This window comes from Carassius carassius, chromosome 3, assembly GCF_963082965.1.
Source record: "Carassius carassius chromosome 3, fCarCar2.1, whole genome shotgun sequence".
In the NCBI taxonomy this organism is placed as follows: domain Eukaryota; kingdom Metazoa; phylum Chordata; class Actinopteri; order Cypriniformes; family Cyprinidae; genus Carassius; species Carassius carassius.
In genome coordinates this window covers 25,286,821-25,310,119 of record NC_081757.1, presented here as the reverse complement: position 1 = coordinate 25,310,119, position 23,299 = coordinate 25,286,821, and the positions used below count along the sequence as shown (strand labels likewise).

The window sequence follows — 23,299 nt, the reverse complement described above, 5'->3', positions numbered from 1 at the left end:
GATGTTTAAGAATGAATCTACTGTGGTGGAGTTGGACATTTAGCTTGCCGGCTGCCAGGAATGAAAATGAATAGGAGGAGTGTCTTGCTGCGTGAGGGCATTTTCTGGTCATGCTAATCAGCACTTATGTAAGGTGTTTGATTCATGGTTGGATGTATTGCAGCAATCAACAAAAGGGTTTCTAGCTTAACATGACATAAGTGCTAAGGCAGAACTGATTCTCTGAAAGGCAGAAAATAGTTTGTGTGCAGTTCCTGTTGAACAGTTCATGTTGATGTGTATGTAAGTGTCTGTATATAGTACAAACTCAATTCAGTACCAGTTCTATCAAACTGACAGACGGATGCTTTTGAATAATTGCATGTGTGTGCACTGCACATGCTTGGCTGTGCATGGTAACAAATGCACTTCTCGGTCAAGCTGCTTGTCTCGCAAGCTATTAATGTAACTGTAGGTCTGTACATGTAAACAGGTGGGGGGAAATCGTTTCTGTCAAAATATTGTCACTCTGCATGGTGTTCCAGGGTAAATTCAGCCTGATTGACCTGATACTGCCTATTGTGTCATTAATATTACGTAATCAACAATATTGACAAAAAAAAAAACGAAAATCATAAATAAATAAATAGCAAAGAGAGGTTGTTTACTATTACTGCGAAATTGATTATTCATGTAACTTAGAATACTTGAAGATTGCATTCCACTGTTTTCATTTAATTTGTTAATATTTAAGCTATGTTATAATATTAGTTGTCATTATAATCTTAATAGTGCCCATTAGACATTCGAACTATAAGCAGCTCTGCAAATACATGCCAACTAGCAGTCATTAGAGTATTAGTCTGCACACATTTTATTTTGATGGTCTCCCAACACACATTCTACTAACTTGAGTAACTTTGCAACTTCATGGCAACTTAATCCACTGTTCCTAATCGTAATCCAAGAGTCTACTAATACTCTGAGAGTTAGTTGGCATGTAGTTGCGAGTTGCAAAGTTAATTGTTTTATGCATCAAAGATGCATTAAATTGATCGAAAATCACTGTTAATTTGGATTTTCTATACATCATTTTTGGAATCCTGCCTTTCAAAGAATTCCACAGAAATATTAAACAACAAAACTGCTTTCAACATTGATATTAATAAATATTTATTGAGCTGCAAATCAGCATATTAGAATTATTTCTGAAACAGTGACAAGTGACACTGAAGACTGAAGTAATGGCGGGTGAAAATTAAGGTTTGCCCTCACAGAAATCAGTTCTATTTAAAAATAATTAAACGTTATATATGAAGCTGGTTTCTAAGTGATCTGTACAATCATCCGCTTTGAGGTTACAGAGATGAAGTCCTAAATGTAGGCAGCTGAGATATCTCACTCCAGCTGTCACAGTGTTTGTTGGATGGGTCGATCCCAACCCGGCAAAGTGGCCCTCTTAGTTTTCTGTTTTCCTTTAGTGGTCACTGATCTGATAAAGGCTTTGATAGGTGGAAGCAATAAGAGGGAATCTCACCTCGCTCGGTGGAAGCCAAACAGATGAAATCCAGTGGGATTTGGGCTCAACTGTACCCTTGTGAGCAGCAGGGGTGATTAGACAGGAGGCCTGCAGTCAAGGTAAAGCCACATTAAACCAGCTCAGTGTCAAACCCCACTGTAATGCTCTTAGGAGCAGACAGGACGCTGAGCATCTTCAGTGCAGTTTAATACCCCGAGCGCTCTAGGAAATCTCAGTTGTAGCCGCCCTGTTCAGGAAGCATCTTGAAAGATATCAGTGACTGCTGCTGAAGAATTGAGATAACATTGCCAATAACTTTAGAAGGCAACTTTTATGATTAGGGCTCTGATATTTATGAGAAATATAAATCCAAGATATCAGTAAACTTTTGAGTAATTTTCTAACCCATATCTACATTGTGAACATTTTTTTTTCAAAGACGTGTAAAAAAAAAAAAAAAAAAAGTGAAAGTGACGTGACGTGACATACAGCCAAGTATGGTGACCCATACTCTGAATTCGTGCTCTGCATTTAACCAATTCAAAGTGCACACACATAGCAGTGAATATACACAATGTGAACACACACCCAGAGCAGTTAGCAGCCATTTATGCTGTGGCACCCGGGGAGCAGCTGGGGTTTGGTGCCTTGCTCAAGGGCACCTCAGTCGTGGTATTGAGGATGAAGAGAACGCTGTACATTCACTTCCCCACCTGCAATTCCTGCCGGCCCGAGACTCGAACTTGCAACCTTTGGATTACGAGTCTGAATCTCTAACGATTAGGCCAAGACTTCCCCAAAAACCTTTTAAAAATAGATATCCATGCATCCTCTGAAAGCAGAATACATAAGCTTTCCATTGATGTATGGTTTATTAGGATCGGACAATATTTGGTCGAGATACAACTATTTGAATATCTGGAATCTGAGTCCTAATCAAAAATTAAGTTTTGATGTATTTACGGTAGGAAATGTAAAAAAATGTCTTCATGGAACATGATCTTTCCTTAATATCCTAATGATTTTTAGCATAAAAGAAAAATCTATAATTTTTACCCATGCAATATATTTTTTGGCTATTGCTACAAATATACCCCAGCAATTTAAGATTGGTTTTGTGCTCCAGGGTCACACATATTTGTAAATGTTTATGCGATTTAATTATTTTAGTTTTTTTTTTTCATGTACTGTAGATGATCAGGTGTGTTCTGTTCTGGGTATCTCTGTGTGAACTTTCCAGAGCTGCTCTGAGAGTCACTTCACAAGCATTTCTCCATTTCATTTATTTACATTCATTTAACTACAGAAACAAAAAACAAATATGTTTACATTGATTTTCAAGGTGCATTTCCGTTCCAATTAATGCTATGAAATTAATGTTGTGATAGATATTGATCATCAAATGATGCAATTCTAGATTTAAAAAATCTTGATATTTTTGATCATATTGTCCTGTTCTAGTCATGATTTAACAATACTCTCAGTTTGTGTACTCAAGGAGCATGAGGTAATTATATTGAGTGAGTGATGTTATAGATGTGAAGGTGCCATGCTAATTAGAGTTGTGTGTTAATTGAAAATTGTTAATTGAAACATTGCGGTTTAATAATGGCTTCCCAAAAACTTGCTAACAGGACAGAAATTGAAATTTCCATCAGTGTGTGTAAATGTGTGTGGGGTCACTTTTATTCACCAATTTTTTTCCATTTGTTGTTAACAATTTGCATATGCATTTTGTTGTCAGCAGCTTTTCCCGTTTTGTATTTTTCTTTTAGTTTTTTCTTAAAATTAAAATTTTGATTGGAAAAACTATTCAAATTCAAATTATTTCTGTATTCTCTCTTTGCCGTTGAGACTGGTTCTCTTCCTGTCTCTCCCTATTTCTCTCTCCCCTTCCAGTTTTCTCAGTTCTTGCTGTGAAACATCTCTTTTGCCCATCCACAGAGACACAGGACTCCTGTTAGTTAGCTTACATGCTGAGTTCAGAATGAAAAAAAAAGAAAAAATGCTCTCCATGCAGACGGCAGCAAATTGCATCTCTCCCTCCCTCTGTTAGCAGGAATGAGAGAGTATGACGAAGAAAGAGAGAATGAGGGCTGATTGGACTTGAACTCGTTAGGTTAAAAGGGATCAACAAACATCATTGTGAGTGTGTATCAGGGCCAGAAATTAACCAGATTTCTGGAAGAAAATGCCCTGAATAATTGCAATATGCAGTTTTTTTTGTATCTGTTGAAAAATGCATATCTATGGAACACTACGGAGTCCTGCATTTATTTTTATATAATGATGGTTAAACTGTACAGTTGACCGTTGGCCCTGGCAACCATAATCCCACATGGAGCCAGTTTCATTCTCTTGCATCATTCGGCCATATTTTCTCGCATAGTACCGGGTTAGTAAATTAATATTTAATTTTCATTTTTGTGTCAATATCAAATAAGAATGTCCTCATTTGAGATGAGGTTAAATCTAATTCAAAATGCAAATGCCAAGATCCTGAAACGCCTGTTAATTTAATACATCAGCAAAAAGGCTATATTTTTTTCTGTTGTTTTGTTTTTGTTTGTTTTACAGAACTATTAATGCAGAGGCTCTAAACGAATTTCAGCTTTTAATCATGTTTTCATTTGTATTCTAACACTACCTTGACCTTTTTTTTTTTTACTGTAATAACCACAAAGTATCAAAATTAATTTAAGACATTGATTACATGTTCACCCAGAGGTTGCAGCACATGTCTTTCAATTTTACTTTTGACACAGGTGTTGTATCAAAAGTCTCTCTCTCTCTCTCGCTCTCTCTCTCTCTCTCTCTCTCTCTCTCTCTATATATATATATATATATATATATATATATATACAGGTGCATCTCAATAAATCAGAATGTCATGGAAATGTTCATTTATTTCAGTACTTCAAATTGTGAAAGTCGTGTATCAAATGAATTCTGAGCACACAGACTGAAGTAGTTTAAGTATTTGGTTCTTTTAATTGTGATGACTTTGGCTCACATTTAACACAACATTCTAACTTATTGAGATGCAGCTGTATATATTAAAACACCTTTTTATGTGATGTTGATATATTACAAACTTCTGTGGAAAGAGCTATTTTAATTTTATCTTTTTTTTTCTTTTTTCACAATGTGTAAAGGGCAACATACACTGCTCTTTCTTGTGTTAACTGATTTAATAACCAGTATGCCATGAATTATTGGACTAGACCCTTACTTGTTTTGTAAGTAGTATGTAATAATTTGTATTATAATAAGTAGCGGTGAAGAATAATGTTGGCCAGGAAAAGCCTTTCTTTGATTTGAATGTATATACAGTATGTTACATTTACATTTATGTATTAAGCAGACGCTTTTTTCCAAAGTGACTTACAGTGCATTCAGGCTATACATTTTTTTTTTACCAGTATGTTGTTGTAATTCTTACTGTTTGAACTTGCAGATTATTGAGCACATTGAGCTTGTTTTTCAGTAACTTAAAGCAGACGGGGAGACATTGTGGCTAAATGCTTTTGTTGCCCTTTTTTCCTGTCTCGAAATGCTGATTAATTTTCTTCCGCTGCGGCTTTGATCCATAGCTATTTCTTACAGCTCTTCTCGTCTTTTAATGACATTGATTTATGCAGTCATTTGGCAGCTTGTGTTTCCTCTTGCCTGATGTCCAAGTGTAGTTTTAATTCCGTTTCCATAACAACCTCAAGGCCGTTCCAGCCGTATTGTATATTGTCTTAATCCCACATTGTTGCTTTTCCCCTTATTACAAGCTTCTGTTTTCAGCCTTGTTAGTCAGTTTCTCTTTCACTCTCTCTCTCTTTCTCTCATACAAACCTACATTTTGACTTCTTCCATCCTTGATCTGTCTTCCATCATCCAGGTGAAAGATTTCCTTTAAATCTCTAATGCATGTCTTTCTCTGTATGAATCTGGAACCACCAGCTGCTGTGCCAGTACAGTGAGCAGAGAGGAAGTTTAGGAACTTTATTCAGAAGAAGGCTGTGATGTTTATCAGTTTTGCACGATCGCTGATGGCCCTCTGGCTCCATGGCATTCATCCATCTATCAGAGCTCCTGAGAGGCCTTCTCCAGTCTCCTCTTTCTCCCCAAAGGCTTTCAGTGTCTAGATCCATCTCTCACACTGGGACTGCTTCTGACTGGCAGGTCATGTTAAGCAGCTCCTCATACAGGCACCCTGATGCTCTCACGGTGCTTAAGGGAGCATTTAGGGTGAGCATAACTGTTCTGCTTTTTAGCAAAGAGAGTGTGGGGGTTCATGCACTTCAGAGTACTGTGTAGAATGTGAAAACAAGTTGCTATACAGTTTGGTGCAGTATGCAAACTCATTTGGTTTGAGTGGGATAAATTTTACAGTGTAATGTTAAAATTGTGTCTGCTGGTAAAGGAGATCTCAATGCTGTTTAATAAAGAAGAAATTTAACCAGATGCAGAAACCTATAGACTGTATTGTAGATAGAGCCTTCCAGCATTGACAGCTTTTTTATGTGTTGTTGTAACACCACCTTTTATGTATCTATTTAGTTTATTTTTTATGGTAACACTTTGTTTAAAAGGCCAAATTCTCGCTTTTAACAAACCATTAACTATTAAGGTAGTTCGTAGGTTTAGGTATTGGGTAGGATTAGGAATTTAGAATATGGTCATGCAGAATATGTGCTTTAAAAGTACTTATAAACAGCCAATATGTTAATGACAGGCACCTTAATAAGCAGCTAGTGAATAGTGAGAATTGGTCTCTATACTAAAGTGTTACTTTCTTTTGCTTACAGAAAATTAAAAGCATGTTCATCCAGACATGCAGATAAATAAATAATAAGAATAAAAAATATAAATTGACAGACGATTTTAATGAAAGTGATTTATTTATAAAGGCTTCAAATGGGGCTCATCCAGTCGTATTGCTATTGTGTTGGGGGTTTTTTCTTCTTCTAAAGTGTTATGTAATGCTGTTTTTGTACTGATGCCAGGCTTATCGTTCATTTGTTATGAATAATCTTACTTGTTGTTTTGCGTCAAGCCCTGCCCCACCCACCAACCCACACTGTCATTTTTATGTCACTACAATATTGAAAAAATAGACATTATTTTACATGCTACATCTATTCATTTAGCAGATGCTTTTATTCAAAGAGATTTTAAAATGAGGAACATCACAAGCAATTTACCATAAAATATTTGCAGTAGCACAAGCCAAAGCAAAATTGCTTTTTTTCTTCCTTTTTAACTGTTATTAAACACACACAAAAAAGTGTTTACTTATTAATAACGTCTTAATGTAATTGATTTCACAAAAGTCAAAACAATGATTTACCTTCATTAAATCAAAATAAATTTATCCAACAAAACTACATTGAAGGGTATTTAAGGTATAAAAAGACTCATTGAGGTAATAACTTAAGCTTACCAAAGTATAGGAACAGTCTTTACTCATGGTGGTTGATGTATAGTTTTGTAATATTTGTTGAATTTCTAGCAAAAATAACTATATAGTGCTATATACTGTTACTGTGATATCAGATTGTGGCCATGCCGCCCACTCAATGAGTCAAACTGCTAGATTTTGGTGGCAAGAAATCGTCTATTGACGATTGTGTCCTTGTAAATAATGACCTGTGCATAAGTCTGAACACTGCTCTGGATGTGGTTGTGTTTTGTTATGAGCAGCTTTTGCTGCATACAAAAAAAATGGAGTGACCTTATAGCCTGTTATGAGCTTGGATTAGCTGAGACACACTCCTGACACACCTGAGGGATTCGTTTTCTCTTTCTGTGCCCTCACACATTCTCTCTCTCTCTCTCTCTCTCTCTCTCTCTCTCTCTCTCTCTCTCTCTCTCGCTATCTCTCACTCTCTCTATATATATCGATCTTAATAAGGCTCTCTTGCCCATCTCCTCTATCTATTAATCAATTATTAATAATAATTTTGTATTGATCCAAACCTAGAGCTTAACTTAATCTTTTTCTAAGCCTCCCCCACTAACTCCAGCTTCTCTCGTCCTCTCTTCCTCGCTCTCGCTGCTCTTCTGTGTGAGGCAGCAGGTGTGCTGTCACAGGCAATGAAAGGGCCAATCACCTGGGGAATCAAAGAACCCGTGACTCTGTCACTCCACACATCTTCTGACAGACAGCCCACTATTTATACCTCTCTCAGGGAAAAAAAGTGTGAGCAAGGGAGGAATTTCATTAGGAAGAGAGAGAAAAAAAGAAGTAAATGGAAATTGGGCGAAGCTTTTGAAGGGGCGATTGAACGAGTGTGAAAAGTTACGAAAAGGGGAGAAGACACCAGCGTGTTTTTTTTCTGTTTTACGGCCGACAGTTTTCATTCTTTTTGGCCTTTAGCTTTTTTCACTTATGCATGATGATACCATGTCGTCCATAAATGTATGCTGAAACTGTCTTTAGTTCTGTCGCTTTGCAAGGCGATGATTGTGAAAAAGAAGGAATGTTTAATGAGGCGACGAAGCAGCTAAACGTAGCAAGCTCTGCCACGAGGAAAACACTCCACTCATTAGTATCTGCCATTCTCTCCAACTTGCATGTAAATGTGCCTCTGCATCTGTGATGTTTTGTAGCTCACATTTTTTTGGTGAAAAATAAACATCAAAAGTCAAAACTGAGATTCTGAAACTGCTCTGAGGACGTGCTGTGAAGAAACCCATATCATGACACAGTCATGCAGGGCCCTGTCATGCTTTGTGTCCTGTGTCACAAACTGGAGACATCAAACAAAATATGCAATTAAAATAAACCACTCCAGCTATTTTTAAATGGCTTGTTTTTTGTTTAGTTGTTGTTGTTCTGTTCTTCTTTATCTGATTTGATACATTCATTGATTACAGGCATTTCTCAGTACAGTTTGAGTGAATTGAAAATGAGTGTGTAAATCTCTATATTTACAGGTCCTGACTGGTATACGGTGAGAGTGGATTTGACAGTGATGGATGTCAATGATAATGCCCCAGAATGGACGATGGTCCCTTTCCCGTACCTGAGTGTGGTCTCTGCGAATGCCCCACCAAACACTCTAGTCTACAAGCTTCAAGCCAGAGATGGTGATGACGGCATCAATGGAGAGGTGGAATACTTCCTGTCTGATGGTGAGCAGATTTCCATCTATGTTGAAAAAGAGTTGTGTGCATTTTTTTTTAGCTTTCTTTGATAAGTAGAAGGTCCAAAAGAATAGCATTTATCTGAAATAGACAGCTTTTGTAACATTAAGTCTTTACTATCACTTTTGATTAATTTAATGCTTTCTTTCAAAAAAAAAAAAAACTTACTGAGCTCAAACTTTTTAAGCAATAGTGTATAATGTTTCATGAGCAGCAAACCAGCATATTAAAATGATTTCTGAAGGATCAAGTGGCACTGAAGACTGGAGTAATAGCTGCTGAAAATTAATCTTTGCCCTCATAGGAATAAATTTCATTTTTATGTATAAAAATAGAAAACAGTTCTTTTAAATTGCAAAAATAATAATAAAAAAAAAAATAATGTCACAATATTCCTTTTTATGCTGTATTTTGTATCAAATCCATCCATCCATCCATCCGCTATTTTAGTTCTATAATAAAAAATATATTTTCAATTAATAATATAATGGTAACACTTTACTAACAGTAATGCATTAAATAACAATATACAACATGCACTGTTTTTCATTATTCATTTATATTTGCTCATAATATGTTAATAATAATTCATACAAGTTGGAGATATTAGTTAAATGATACCTAATGCATTAGCAAATTGAACCTAATTGCAAAGTGTTGCATTTAATGCGCATGAGAATGAAAAGGTTTGTTATACAACAGGAGGTGACGGGAGATTTGAGGTGGACAGGAAGAATGGTCATGTGCGGACGACAGGCCTCCCCCTGCAGAGGGACAGAGAATACCTGCTCACAGTGGTGGCTGCTGACCGGCAGGGCAGCCGCAGTCCTCCCGCTGTAGTGTCCATCATCGCTGGCCCAAGAGCTCCTCAATTCACCAACGTGTCTTATACAATCTCCATACCAGAAAACACACCAGAAGGCCAACCGTGAGTAAATCCAAAACACACACACATAAACACACACCTAATTTCATAAATGCAGCAAATCTTATTTCCATAGAGTAATTTTAGCACGCCCTAAATGCATCTCCCACGCCGTGAGAACACTGCTTATCCATCAGGGTAACAAATAGAAACAGGATCATGCTGCACTTACAGCCATCCTTGTGCCCTCTGCTTCCCGCTGGAGCATAGCTTGTGTGAGTCATCGTGTACTACACGATGCAAAATTCATGAAATAATGATCTTTGACTATGTCAGGGTACTGTGATATGCATTAAAAATGCATGAACTTCAGAACTTTGTTCTGCTCGTATAGACAGCCATGAGAGGTTAAGCATGCATTTCACCAATTAATTTATATGATAAAAGCCTCTCTCTTTTTTTATTATTTATTTAAATTTGCTCCCACATATAGATGACAAATGGACCCTTTATTACTTTGTCTTCGTACAGTCAATGTTAATTGTGTAGCCCTTTGATATTAGATGAGTCATTGAGAAATGACTTGCATGATGCTGCTACAGGGAAGAATGATTAGCCGTGCCCTACACAGATGTATTAAATCAGGCTTTGCCTTGTAGCAAATTATCCTAAATCCATGTGGAATAAGTGCCTACTAGATCCATTTATGGCAGCTGCATGTCATTAAATATGCATTGCACGCTGCGGTGTATTATTTTCCTCATACACACCTGTGATTCCACTATATTGTTGCTTTTATTAAACTTAGACTTGGCACCCACAGGCAGATCTCACTGAATCAGGTTGGCTTCATCATAGCTATACAAAAATACGGTTAATGTTAGGATAAGTATATTGCTCATGGCACCAAAGTGGTGTGACTTTAACTTATCCTCAAACATTCTGGTCTCTGCCAGACAGCAGAGGCAGACCAAGCCAACACACAACCTCTGCCAATGGGAATGGAGTTGTAATAACCACAATACCTGAAAGGAAGTCACATTTATTTCTGTTTGTCTGCTGTTAAGCTTCTTTGGGATTACCAAAATACATTAATGTCAATTTTGACTGCTTGACTGCATGATTTTCATCATTTTGCCTTTATTTTGTAGTTTCGGAATGTATATATAAAAAAGAAAAAATGAAACTGAACTAAAAAAGCCCCCATAAATGAAAAATATTATTTAATAGACCGTTTTTTGTTTTTGAAAATGCTAATACAATGTTCAGATATTTTCATATAAAATATTTTGTATGTAGGGGTCAGTATCACCATAGAGTGCCTTTCAACCCTCACAATACTTAAAAATGGTGGTTTAATTTCCCCTTCGCTTTATGTCATATCATAAATAAAAGACTCTCCCACACATTATTTTAGATAATTATGGGCCATTATTCAAAGCCATAAGATATGTCTGCCCTTTCATGGACATATATATTACTGTTAAGTACGTTTTCATTGCAAAATTAAAATGCAGGTTATATTTCTGAATAGTATGATGTCCCTTTCCTTAACAGGGTTATAAAATTTTTTTAATAATAATGATAATAATAAATTAATATAATTACATTCTCAAACTCATTGATACCCCCCCCCAATTCATTTTAGATTTTAGCAATATTAACTACAAATGAATGCTATGTCCACCCTGTCATGTTTATGTCCTCTCTATTGAGTGTAAGTGGCCAACAGGGTGGACATTTTGAGCTACAATTAGCATATTAGCTGTGACAAGCTAAATATTTAGTCTGACTGTTGAAGAGAATTTGGTATATTTAAACTTACATCTTTTGAAAATAATGTATTCGAATCACTTCTTGCATAATTTATGCCGACAGGGTGGACTTCTTAAGCATTGACAAAACTAAGCAAACTAATACAAAGAAAATTTGTCAAATGAAAAGTCACCAACTTATTCACCTCAGCTGCTGAAATTCCTGATGTCACTAAAGTGGATGGCCTTTTCCTAAAGGAGCGGATTCCCCAATACAACAGGGTGGACAACCATTCAAGAGACATGGACAGTCTCTTCTTTTTTTATTAAATAAAAATATAGTTTTCGTTTCAATGATCCATACACTCAAATTTCTTTAACAAAATATTAATAGGATTATTATTATTTTTATTTATTTTATGATATGACAATATTCTACTATCATTCAGATTTAATGAGCAGTGCATGGGGCATAGCAAAATAACACACATCCTCTTACACACAATAAAATAAATAAATCTCGAAAATGTATCAAGTAATTTCATAGTGATTTTTATGTTTAGTTATCATGGCAATTGAGTTATTGATGTACAGGACACCAGAAGGCACCCTACAGTGTTACTGATCCATAGACTATAGGCTTGATACACACAAACGATAAACGCCACTTAAAAAAATAAAAATAAATAAAAATAAACTAAGTGCCATGCATTATCATCCACATGTAGTGCAATCTGAACCCTAAACATGTTTTGTCAAAACAGCCGGTATTGTCCACTTTCAAGGCATCGCGAGTTCACATTTGACAGCAGAAGCCGACAAGCGCCCTTGTTGTTTGTGAACAGAAGCCAATAAGTCCATTTTAGCGAATCAGCACGCTGTATTCAGGTCATGCGACAAGCCTGCTACTCACTTTGAAGAGACGTGCTTGCTGAGAGGATTTTTGTCAAAGCTGACTAAAAGTGATCAAGGATGGATAATTTCCATGAACATGGTGAACCCGTGATATCTTTTTCGTGGCATAAAAGGAAAATAAAAAATTAAATAACAGTCATCTGGAGGACAGATGTACTTTCAACGAAAGTCACAATAGAGGATTTTTTTAAGCATCAGGATGAAACGAAGTGAGAGGTATTTGATCTATGTCATCCGAAATGAGGAGAACAACTTTCCCATTCACGCTTGCTTTCTTCAGTAACGGGTTTGTTTTGCTTCCAATATATGTGATAAGCAGCACAATACCGTATCTTCTTTGATGCTGTGTAATTGTAATATTTACACAAGATAAATGAGCCTGTGGTGAATCTCTTACCTGCTGCAGACATTCCCTAACTTAACCACATTCAGTTACGACCAAATGTGTATAAAGATAATTTGTTCACCTTGGAAGATAGAATGATAGAAACTTCTATTTAACAGATATCCATATTAGCTACAACACCCTTGGTTCACTTATCGTTTTATTTAACCCATTCTTCTTTCCTTTTATGTTTGTTCATTTGTAGAACAAAAATCATGATTGTTTACTCAATAATCAGTTATCATCAATCAGGTTGTCTCTCTTTTTGTCTTTTCTTATTCAGCTTCCTTGTCACTCCAGCAGTGTCCTTCCAAAAACAGCCAGTAACTTACAGCCTGCTCATCAATCCCAGCAGTCTTTTCAGCATGCAGCCAGAGACGGGGGAGATCAGCCTGACCCGTACTATAGACTACGAGAGTGACCAGCACCGCTACCTGCTGCTGGTGCGGGCCAGCGAGAATCAGGACAGTCTCAGCAGTGCTGCCGAGGTGAGTGCTCTCATATGCTAAGGATTGATTGATTTTGTACCTTTGTTGCTTGTATATTTGGTACATAATAGATAGTTTTAGTATTTCAATTTCTATATTTCTAAAACATTTTTATACAGCGCAGTAGATTTTGTTCAGAGTGTGGGTAGAAAATGGTTCATTATCTCTTTGTTCACAAGACTATCTTCATTACTTCCAGAGTAAGATCTAATGTGTTATGTATAATAAGTTTGTGCTCGTAATGAAAAGTACAGTAGTGGAAATGTATTCATTAGGCAGTTTATGGGGAAAAAACATGAATGTTACAGAATAATGACTGGCAAGGAGACTGCTGAAAGGAATCTTCAGTATTATGTATTTTTCGAGGGAATTGGACTTCAAAAGAAATATACTAGAAATGGCAGTTTAATAAATGTGCAATGGAAAAAGATGACTGTCGATATCTGCACTAACAACTGTTACCATTTTTCATCATTAGTGATAGTTTGATGGGAAGTGATTCATGCCATTCACACATCCAGATACAAATAACTGCATGATTTCAAGGACTTGTATGATTATAGCTGTCCATTCATTGTCATTTTGTATGTACAAACTATGTGGTTATATATATATATATATATATATATATATATATATATATATATAGACAGACAGTTTGTTGTTTTTAATAAGGGATCACGGCTACTAGGATAAAATGAATTAATATGAATCCATATAAAAACGCATATTAGACCAACAAACTTCACCTAAATTTTGTCCCAACTAGCCAAACACAGTTGTCTGAACAAACACTTCCATATTGTATTGTGATTTGCAAGCTCCCAGCACTGCAGCATGAATAAATTATGAGGTTCCTGTGTTATAATCTTATTATTTTATTGCATTATTTATGTTGCTGTGCTATCCCCCCCCCCCCCCCAATCTCTGTTTGTTATTTTTTGGTGATTTTAAGAACTCATTATTTTATTTATTTGCTGACTGTTACTGTTTAAAATCTGTGTGTTAAGTTGTGTGTCAAATGTACACTCATTCCAGTTTATATAAAATATATAAACTTCACTTCTATTTTTATTAGGATATACTTTCCATTCAAATTTTGGTCACTTAGGCTGAGAGAAAAAAACAAACAAACAAGCAAGAGGGTTGGGAAATGTAAAGGCAACAATTTAGCTGAAATCAAAGAGATGCCTAGCAGTCCCGTTCATTCATTTTAGTTACATCCCCCTGGAGGATGTAGTCTCGCCTCATCATGACTTGATCTGGCTGCTCGGTGATCCATACATCTGTCCTGGCCTGAGGCAGGCCAACCAAGATCCCAGCTATTAGCTTGGGAATGTCACAAAACAATGCAGCCACCGTGTGACTAACTGCAGATGGGGAGCAAGAGGGCATACAGAAAAAAACACCACACTAAAAGACTTACAGACCCTTTGAAGAGTCCCGTGAGACGTGGTCCCGAGAGAAATTTGTCTGTTGCATTCTCTGCATACAGTTACACCACAGCCCATCTGTCACCCTGAAATCACTTTATAACTCTTCTCACATCAGTTTCTGGAGACCCCGAAACACCTGTGCTAAAGCACCAGTTACAACAAACAAAACAAGCACGGTTTAAAATGACATAATTAACAATGTGCAAAATGAACAGGCTTTAGAGTCAATAATTATGGCCCATTCAGTCACAGTTATTAGGGTTCGCACAATCATGGACAATCTGAAAATATCAGCAATATTTGTAATTGTTTTCCAGGCCTGCAAAAGCCATGGAAACTTCTGTATTGGCTATATTATCTATTTATGAATACATAAATAAATAAAAAGTCTGTAAAAACAATAATATTGTGAATGCAATTAACATTTTCATGTAAAACAATTATTTTACATTTATTTTAGTTGATTTAAAATACAATTTTAATGTTTTCTATTATAGAATATATAATATTATTATGGTTGTGCATTTTGTGTGTGTTATAAGTAAATAAAAAAAAAGTTAATTTAATAATAATAATAATAATAATAATGATAATGATGATATTATTATAAAAATGGTACTATATTTAACCCTTATTAAGTAATCAAAAGCTGATTGCTCTAAATTGAAACATATTTGTACTCTCAGACTGTATCATTCATATCAGATCAGCTTTGATATAATATCTTTGGTTATCATTGCTTTTACTTTCAACAGAATAACCACTGAGAGTAAAACTTATAAAACCAGACTATGAACAGTTACTGAGATTACAAAACTTTACCTCAGGGAAAGACTTCCTGTCTTGTAGCTCTTCTTTTGATTTAGCTTTATATGAAGGCGTCTTATTTCTTGTGATTTTGGATTATGGTCTCTGTTAGTGTTAGAAATATGAGTAACATTGTAGACTCTGAACTGTAGTCACCATTTTGACCATTTCTGACTCTGCCTGTCTATTTTAATCTTTCCAGTCTCTGAAATTGAAGTGAGTAGGTTATTAAAGTCACTTAGCAACTGCCAGGAAGCTTGAGCAACAGAGTCAGGGCAAAAGCACTCACACAGTGTTTTTTCCTCCTCCAGACAGCAACTTTCAGCGTCATTCAGTCTTATGGGAGGCATTAGGTGCCTCTTTCAGCTTCCCTGATGGAACAAATTGGAAAGAACCATAACATGCCCATGTGTGTTGAGATTCGCTACTTCACAACTGTATTTTAAGGCACAGATGCTTGGTTATGTAAGAACATATATGCTTGACACCAAATAATTTTGCACTGGGAAAGGGCCAGGATAAAAGTGGATGATGGTTATAAGGAATGATAGAATCTTGTTAAAAGAGCTTATTTGGCAAGGCGTTTTTGAAATGGCTGCAGATTCTCAGACTCTAAGATATACTTGGGACAGTCATAGTGATGTGCTAACTTACAGTATTCCCTGATAATAATTCACAAATCAAGACATTATGATCTACCCATTTGTTCACTTAACAGTTTTCACCCTTCTATTATTGTGTCGTCTGGCTTCCTTTTCACATATTTCTCACAGGTGCGAGTGATCATCATGGATGAGAATGACTGTGTTCCAGAATTCCAGCAGTCCATTTATAGCAAAGACGGTGTCCCTGAGACAGTCACGACCGCAACGTCACTTCTGCAGGGTAAGGCTCTGGACCTGCACATCAATGCACCATAGCCATTACATAGTAGTAGGAAGACCCAGTGTTTATTTTTATACAATTCTTTTTAGCCATAGTTTTTGTCATGCTTTTAATGTTTGTAGAAGCAAACAACATTTGAAACCAAATATTTCAATGTCTAATATATTAAATAAAACATATACTTACATACATCCTTGTGAAAATCAAGTTCATGAAATATTAAAAGTTTGTTGTAATACAATAGATTAGTGAACACACATTCACTATTAACTAGGAGTTTTTTCCTTAATAAACTCCTAATTTGCTGCTTTTTGACAGTTTGTAAGGTAGTTATTGTAGTTGTATTTGTTATGTTTAGGTACTGGGTAGGGTTAAGTACATCGTTTTTTCATTTGCACATCCCAACACATAACACTTTTGATGGCTCTTTGGCTCTGACATTGTATCTCCAGCAGCTACAGCAAGAAAACAGTAATGGCGGACCGCTACTTCTCATTCAGGGCTGTGTATATGCTAATAGGGCAGAGAGCATCACAAATGGGTGTGACTTTCCTGAGTATGAGAAATCTTCTGAAGGATCATGTGACACTGAAGACTAGAGTAATGGCTGCCTAAAATTCAGCTTTGATATCAAAGGAATAAATTACGTTTTGAAACAATAAGAACATGCTTAAATTGTAATGCAATTCATCAGTATTGCTGTTTTACTGTATTTTTAATTGAAGAGATAATTTAGCACTTCGGTTTACTGGTGTTCATTTACTGCTTTTGCAGCTCAAACATGTAAATCCCCAATGCTATTGACTTTCAATGGATTGTGTAACACTCATATTCATTCTAAATGTATTATCCCTGTGTGCACTTTTATTTCCCCAAATTTTTTAAGATCAACCAGTCAGATTAGTTATTTCCGGTATGCATTATGCATCAGACCGTCCATGAACAGGCTGTAGTCGACCTGTGAGACTGAGGCTTTGCCATAAGACTCGTAAAGTCTATTTCTCACAAACACAGAGACAACAAGGCAAGAAGATGCTCTCTTCTTCCTCTATCATTCTTTTTAACACCACCTTTGAAGCACTGCTCCCCTGATTTGCCCTTTCATGTATCTAAATTGCACATTGAATCTGGAGTCTATGTGTTAACTCCTGAGAGTGCACTTGTAACAAAAAGGAAAGGAATACACATGCCCTCAGCCATGATAAGAAGAGCTTTCATATTCTCATTAAATTTTAGACAACCACAGATGATATCAAAGCACCACAGAAATAAAGTGATGGACAATACAGCAATTGCAGAGGACGGACCGACTGTCTATGCAGACACAACGGCAAACAAAAGAAAACAAAACAAACAAACATTGGAAAGTTACCGTGATTAAAAAAAAGAAAGAAAAAAAGCAGCAGCAGCACTGCTGTTCCTGGAGAATAACAGGTCTTGGCAGACATTTTGAGAGCTTAACACAGAGCCTCCTGGCAGAATGGGAAAGGTGATGCAGCGAGGTGTACAGCAGATGTGCTGATTAGCAGGTGCAAGCCAACCAGCATCTGCACACCCGTCTGTGTGGGCTTCATAACAATTATCTCCACCGAGCACGAAATATCCTGCTTGCTCAAGTTAAGCCTAAAAGAACAGAAGAGAGGCTTCTTTTCAAGAATAATTTGTAACATGTGGCTACTTATCGAACATTCATAATGAACGAGATGGACAGTTTATAATTTAAACATCTGGGAGAACAGTCATTTTCGTAATGAATGGGGTTTGCTGGATTTTATTGCTGAGGGTCCACTTCAGCTGAAGGTACAGCATAAGATTAGGACTCACCCGAAGTATCAATATGGGATAATCCTATTTAATTTCTTGTCCTTATCTTATTCTTATTCTTCAGTGTTGGAATTGGCTGTAGTAGATGGAATTGAGTGGGGTGGAGGGGGATTCGGGATCTGCCACAAGGACTTGTTAAGTGTTGCATGGTGCAGTTGGGATCTTTGCAAAGTCTTTCACACTTCTAGAACTACACAAACTTAATTGAAGAAACTGTAAGAAACCTAGAGGGTCTATAATGGAAGCCATCAGCTAAAGTGCCATTAAAAGATTGCTGGCCTAGTTAACATATTGGAAGATATAAAATACTAATACAATAGTGAGCTCATACTGTAATATTAGTTTAGGAGCTCAAGTTTTCCACAGCTAGGACAGTTTTTATAATGGTAAATGCTGAGACATGATTAAATATATACAATGTGGTTAAATTCTGTTTAATCTTACACTCTCTCGTCAACTAAAATGTGAACCATGCTGGCAAAATGAGTCAGAATGCTACAGGCATTTTAGTCAAATTTGAGGTTTTCACTAAAATGGGTTCATTAAGCCCTCGTCTAGTGATACCAATGCTCCAAATAGTAATTAAGCATCTAAAAAATATTTGTATTTTTTTGTTTTCTGAGGGGAATATCTTTTCTCCTCTTGCTAATTGCGCTGAATGTCATCCGAAGAGCCCATAGGAAAGATGCTTCCGACTGCGCCTGATCCTGATAAATATACACGGAATTACAGTATTTCAGTATTCATGCAAACATAATCCATTATCTCTGAAAAGGTAATCCATAATCCAAATGTTATTTTCACAAAAAAATGTAGATGCCACTATAGGCAGATAGCTTACTGCTGAATTTTCAGTCAAATTTTCACAACGTATTGAATTAGGCAACTTTTAAAAAAATGCATTTATAGTCCTTTATAACAGATATTAACAGATGCAATCATGTATGCAATTGATCCATTCTGTTCATGTTGATCATAATATACTACTAAAAATGTGTACTATACAATTCAGCAGAAATGTTTTGTGCAGAATCAGGGAAACTGTACCTCAGCTCGTGAAATATTTACCCCTTTATGTCGACACTAGTTGAGTTGATTTGCAAAGCAGCTACTGTGCATGCAGTGCTGTATTCTGAAGTTCATTTGAAACAGGCTCACACCTTATTGAACGCCATTGCATTTTACTGTAGTTGTCAGATGCTATAAGACTCACAGCTTGGGATCTTTTGATTGCCAGTCATGTATAACCATTCTAGTTGTTCAATTGACAACGCATATGCCCAAGCTATTTACACTGGGAAACTCAAATAAAGATTGATCCTATTAGCTGATGCTGCATTTCTTGGTAGTGCAACTTTGTTTTAACACCCACCTCCTTTATTTCTCTCTCTTTTGCAGTATCAGCCAGCGATTGCGATTCGGAGCAGAATGCAGAGATCACATACTACACGCTTAGTCCAGATTTCATAATTTCAGCCCATGGCACCATATTCCCGGCAGGCCCTCTGGATTATGAGAGGCCCAACCACCTGTATGAATTCGTAGTGATGGCGGTGGATAAGGGCGAGGTGCCCCGCACTGGCACAGCCACCGTGCGTCTTCGTATGGCCAATGTCAACGACGAGCCTCCGGAGTTCTCGCAGCCTGTGTGAGTTCCTTATCTCTGCCGCCGCTCTTCAGCCTTGTCCCATGACCCTGTGAGGAACCTGATAATGGAGGCCTGTTGTTTTTATTTGCTAGTAAGCAGCAAACATTTTAGAGGGCCAAGATATTGGTAGCAGACTAGCAGTTAACATTTTAATTGGTGTTATTTTTTCCCAAATATACCTTCTCTTTGTTTTTCCAGTGTGTTGTCATGGGTTCATATCTGCACTAACTGCATGTTTACATCTGGCACTTCCTAATATGTACCAATGCTTTCCTAATGTCTCACACTCTGTGTCTGTATGACAAGAATGAAATATAGTTCAAATATAGTGTGTGTGTGTATATATATATATATATATTAGTGCTGGGCAATGATTTTTTTTTTTTTTATCGTGATTAATCACATTATTGCCTTTCATGCATTGTTTTGCACAAAACTAATAATGCATTCAAAAGTAGTGTATTGTGCACTTTTTTCATTTAAAAGTAGGCCTACTGCTATATGAACAAAAGTGTAATAACATTTGGTTTGCAAACACTTTAAACAAATAAGGTGCTTTTTACAGCAGTGTTCCTTTTACATAGTAGCAGTTAAAATATTTATTGTAGCCTAAATTTAAACTTATTACATTAATGCCATTAAATTAAATATAAAATAAGCCATTTGTCACTGTCAGGACATTAACATTTTTATATAAAATATTTAATATTTTTAATATTAGTCCAGAGCCTCGATCATAACATTATAACAGGCGCCTTCCTATTAGACCTGCACGGTCACGGGACCCATCGCAGCATAGTGCGGCGCGGGACAACACTTGATGGGCGGGTAGAAACTTGTGTGTGCTGGATGCGGGAGAATAATTAGGGTGTACAATTTTAACCATGCCGGAGCACATTTGGCCCCCAAAGTCTGGTGCGTTTGACTCGTGTGATCGTTCCGTTTAGCAGTCCCTGGCTAGGTTGGAAGAGGTTGGCAAGAGTGTGGTTCAGTTATATTTAGATCAGTGAGTGTTAGCGCAGATCTTCTGATACGTGCTGCATGATTGCGTGAATATTTCTGAGCAGCAAAAGCGATAGATCTGAAAAGCAATATATTGTGAGAGAGACGTGTGTTACCGCATCCCATACAACTCAAAATAATAAACCACAAAGTTATAAAAAAAAACATTCACTCCACTGTGTTGAATGAGAGCACTTCTCTGCTGTCTTCAGAAACTTCTTATTTCCAACTTATACGAGCAGGTTGCATTCTTTAATTTTAAAAATAACAGTGGACAGAGGTTTATGAATGTTGATGTTTAGCCTTAATAATTTGATCGGGTCTGATTTGTCTGTATGTATACTTTTATAATAATTAAAAACTGTTAATGTGCGATTACATAATTGTCAGCGTTAATCAACTAATGCATTAATGTGATGATGCGTTAACTTGCCCAGCACTAATCTATGTATATATATATATATATATATATATATATATATATATATATATATTAGCCATGACCAAAAATATGGACACCCTTGGTAAATATAATCAAAGAAGGCTGTGAAAATGAATCTGCATTGTTCATCCTTTTGACCTTTTATTAAAAAAATCACAAAAAACTAACTTTTTATTGGATAATAAGAATTTAAAATGGGGGGAAATATCATTATGAAATAAATGTTTTTCTCTAATACACATTGGCCAGAATTAAGGACACCCTTTAATTGAATTATTTTTTAAACCTCCATTTGCCAGTTTAACAGCTCTAAATTTTCTCCTATAATGCCTGATGAGGTCAGAGAACACCTGACAAGAGATCAGAGACCATTCCTTCATCCAGAATCACTTCAGACCCTTTAGATTCCAGCTCCATGTTGGTGGTGCTGCTCTTCAGTTCACCACACTCATTTTCTATAGGGTGCAGGTCAGAGGACCCATTTTTGTGTTGTTTTTGAGGTTTGTGTTTGGTTTATTGTATGGTTGGATGATCCAAACATGGTCCCCATTATAAGATTTTTAACAGTCACTTTTTTTTTTATCTGTTGGTATTTTTAGTTTCATCTCACAATAGAAGCCAGTCCCATTTGAAGTTCCAGTCATGTCTGATAAATGAATATGCTGGAGTTTGCTTTTGGATGAGCTAGGAGAATTTTTCTTGAAACCCTCCTAAACAACATGTGGTGATGTAGGTGCTGTTTGACAATTTTTTTAAAGGTTTTCTGACCCCGAGACTCAACTGTTTTCTGCAATTCTCCAGCTGTGGTCCTTAGAGAGTCTTTAGCCACTCAAACTGACCTCCTCACCATGCATTAGGACGATATAGTCACAAGTCCTCTTCCAGACAGTTTCGTAACATTTTCTGTTGATTGTAAATTCTTAATTATTTCCCTGATGGTGGAAATGGGGATTTTCACTGCTCTTGCTTTTTTTGTTATAGCCACTTCACTAATTTGTGAAGCTCAATTATCTTTTGCTGCACATCAGAAATATATTCTTTGTTTTTTCTCATTGTGATGGATGATTAAGGGCATTTGGGCTTGGTTTTCCCACTATTTATATTTCTGTGAAACAAGAAGCAATGGCTGGATAATTTCATGTTCATAATCACCCTGGAGTACTCAAAATTGTGAATATAAATGGGAATATACTTCAGAGTTATTTTACTCATAAGAATTTCTAGGGGTGTCCTTAATTGTGGCCAATGTGTATTAGAGAAAAATTCTTTCAATAACGATATTTTATATATAGTGTATGTATGTACAGTATGTGTGTTGGGTTGGGACTGCATTGATCGAAAAACAGGAAATATACTAGCACAGAAAGTGCATTAGTTGAGCAATCCTGGTCTGAAGTGTCAGAGACCCTTAAAGTGGCTGCAGTGCATCAAAGAAGCTGTGCAGTAGTGTTTGATTAGGCCTGAATGCTCACACTTCCTGACAGTGCTGTGAACATACTCCGGGGCAGGTGAAAGGGAACCACCTAGATGGCCGTCCTTTTACACTTTTCAGTGTATGTGCCCTTTTAGTGTTATTAAGAGCAGGAAGAAGGCTCCTGTGATGGTTTGGGCCATTTTCACAAGAGTCTCTGTGTTAGGAAGAAGAGCTGTCTTAGTTAACAACAAGAATTGACTGATTTCTAAAACAGACAGACAGACAGACAGACAGACAGATAGATAGATAGATAGACAGACAGATAGATAGATAGATAGATAGATAGATAGATAGATAGATAGATAGATAGATAGATAGATAGATAGATAGATAGACAGACAGACAGACAGACAGACAGACAGCTAGATAGATAGATAGATAGATAGATAGATAGATAGATAGATAGATAGATAGATAGATAGATAGATAGATAGATAGATAGATAGACAGACAGACAGCTAGACAGACAGACAGCTAGATAGATAGACAGACAGACAGACAGACAGACAGATAGATAGATAGATAGATAGATAGATAGATAGATAGATAGATAGATAGATAGACAGACAGACAGCTAGACAGACAGACAGCTAGATAGATAGATAGATAGATAGATAGATAGATAGATAGATAGATAGATAGACAGACAGACAGACAGACAGACAGACAGACAGACAGACAGACAGCTAGATAGATAGATAGATAGATAGATAGATAGATAGATAGATAGATAGAT

At 36.5% G+C, this 23,299-nt stretch overlaps 1 protein-coding gene across 1 annotated transcript in view; it reads left to right on the top strand.

The window, feature by feature from the left end:
• si:ch211-186j3.6 (neural-cadherin) overlaps nt 1-23,299 on the top strand; it is a 266,160-nt gene that overhangs the window by 77,231 nt on the left and 165,630 nt on the right. The window contains exons 2-6 of the mRNA XM_059534392.1: nt 8,429-8,626; nt 9,341-9,566; nt 12,841-13,045; nt 16,062-16,173; nt 19,396-19,645. Coding sequence (XP_059390375.1) covers nt 8,429-8,626; nt 9,341-9,566; nt 12,841-13,045; nt 16,062-16,173; nt 19,396-19,645 — 991 coding nt within the window. The remainder of the gene's footprint in view (nt 1-8,428; nt 8,627-9,340; nt 9,567-12,840; nt 13,046-16,061; nt 16,174-19,395; nt 19,646-23,299) is intronic.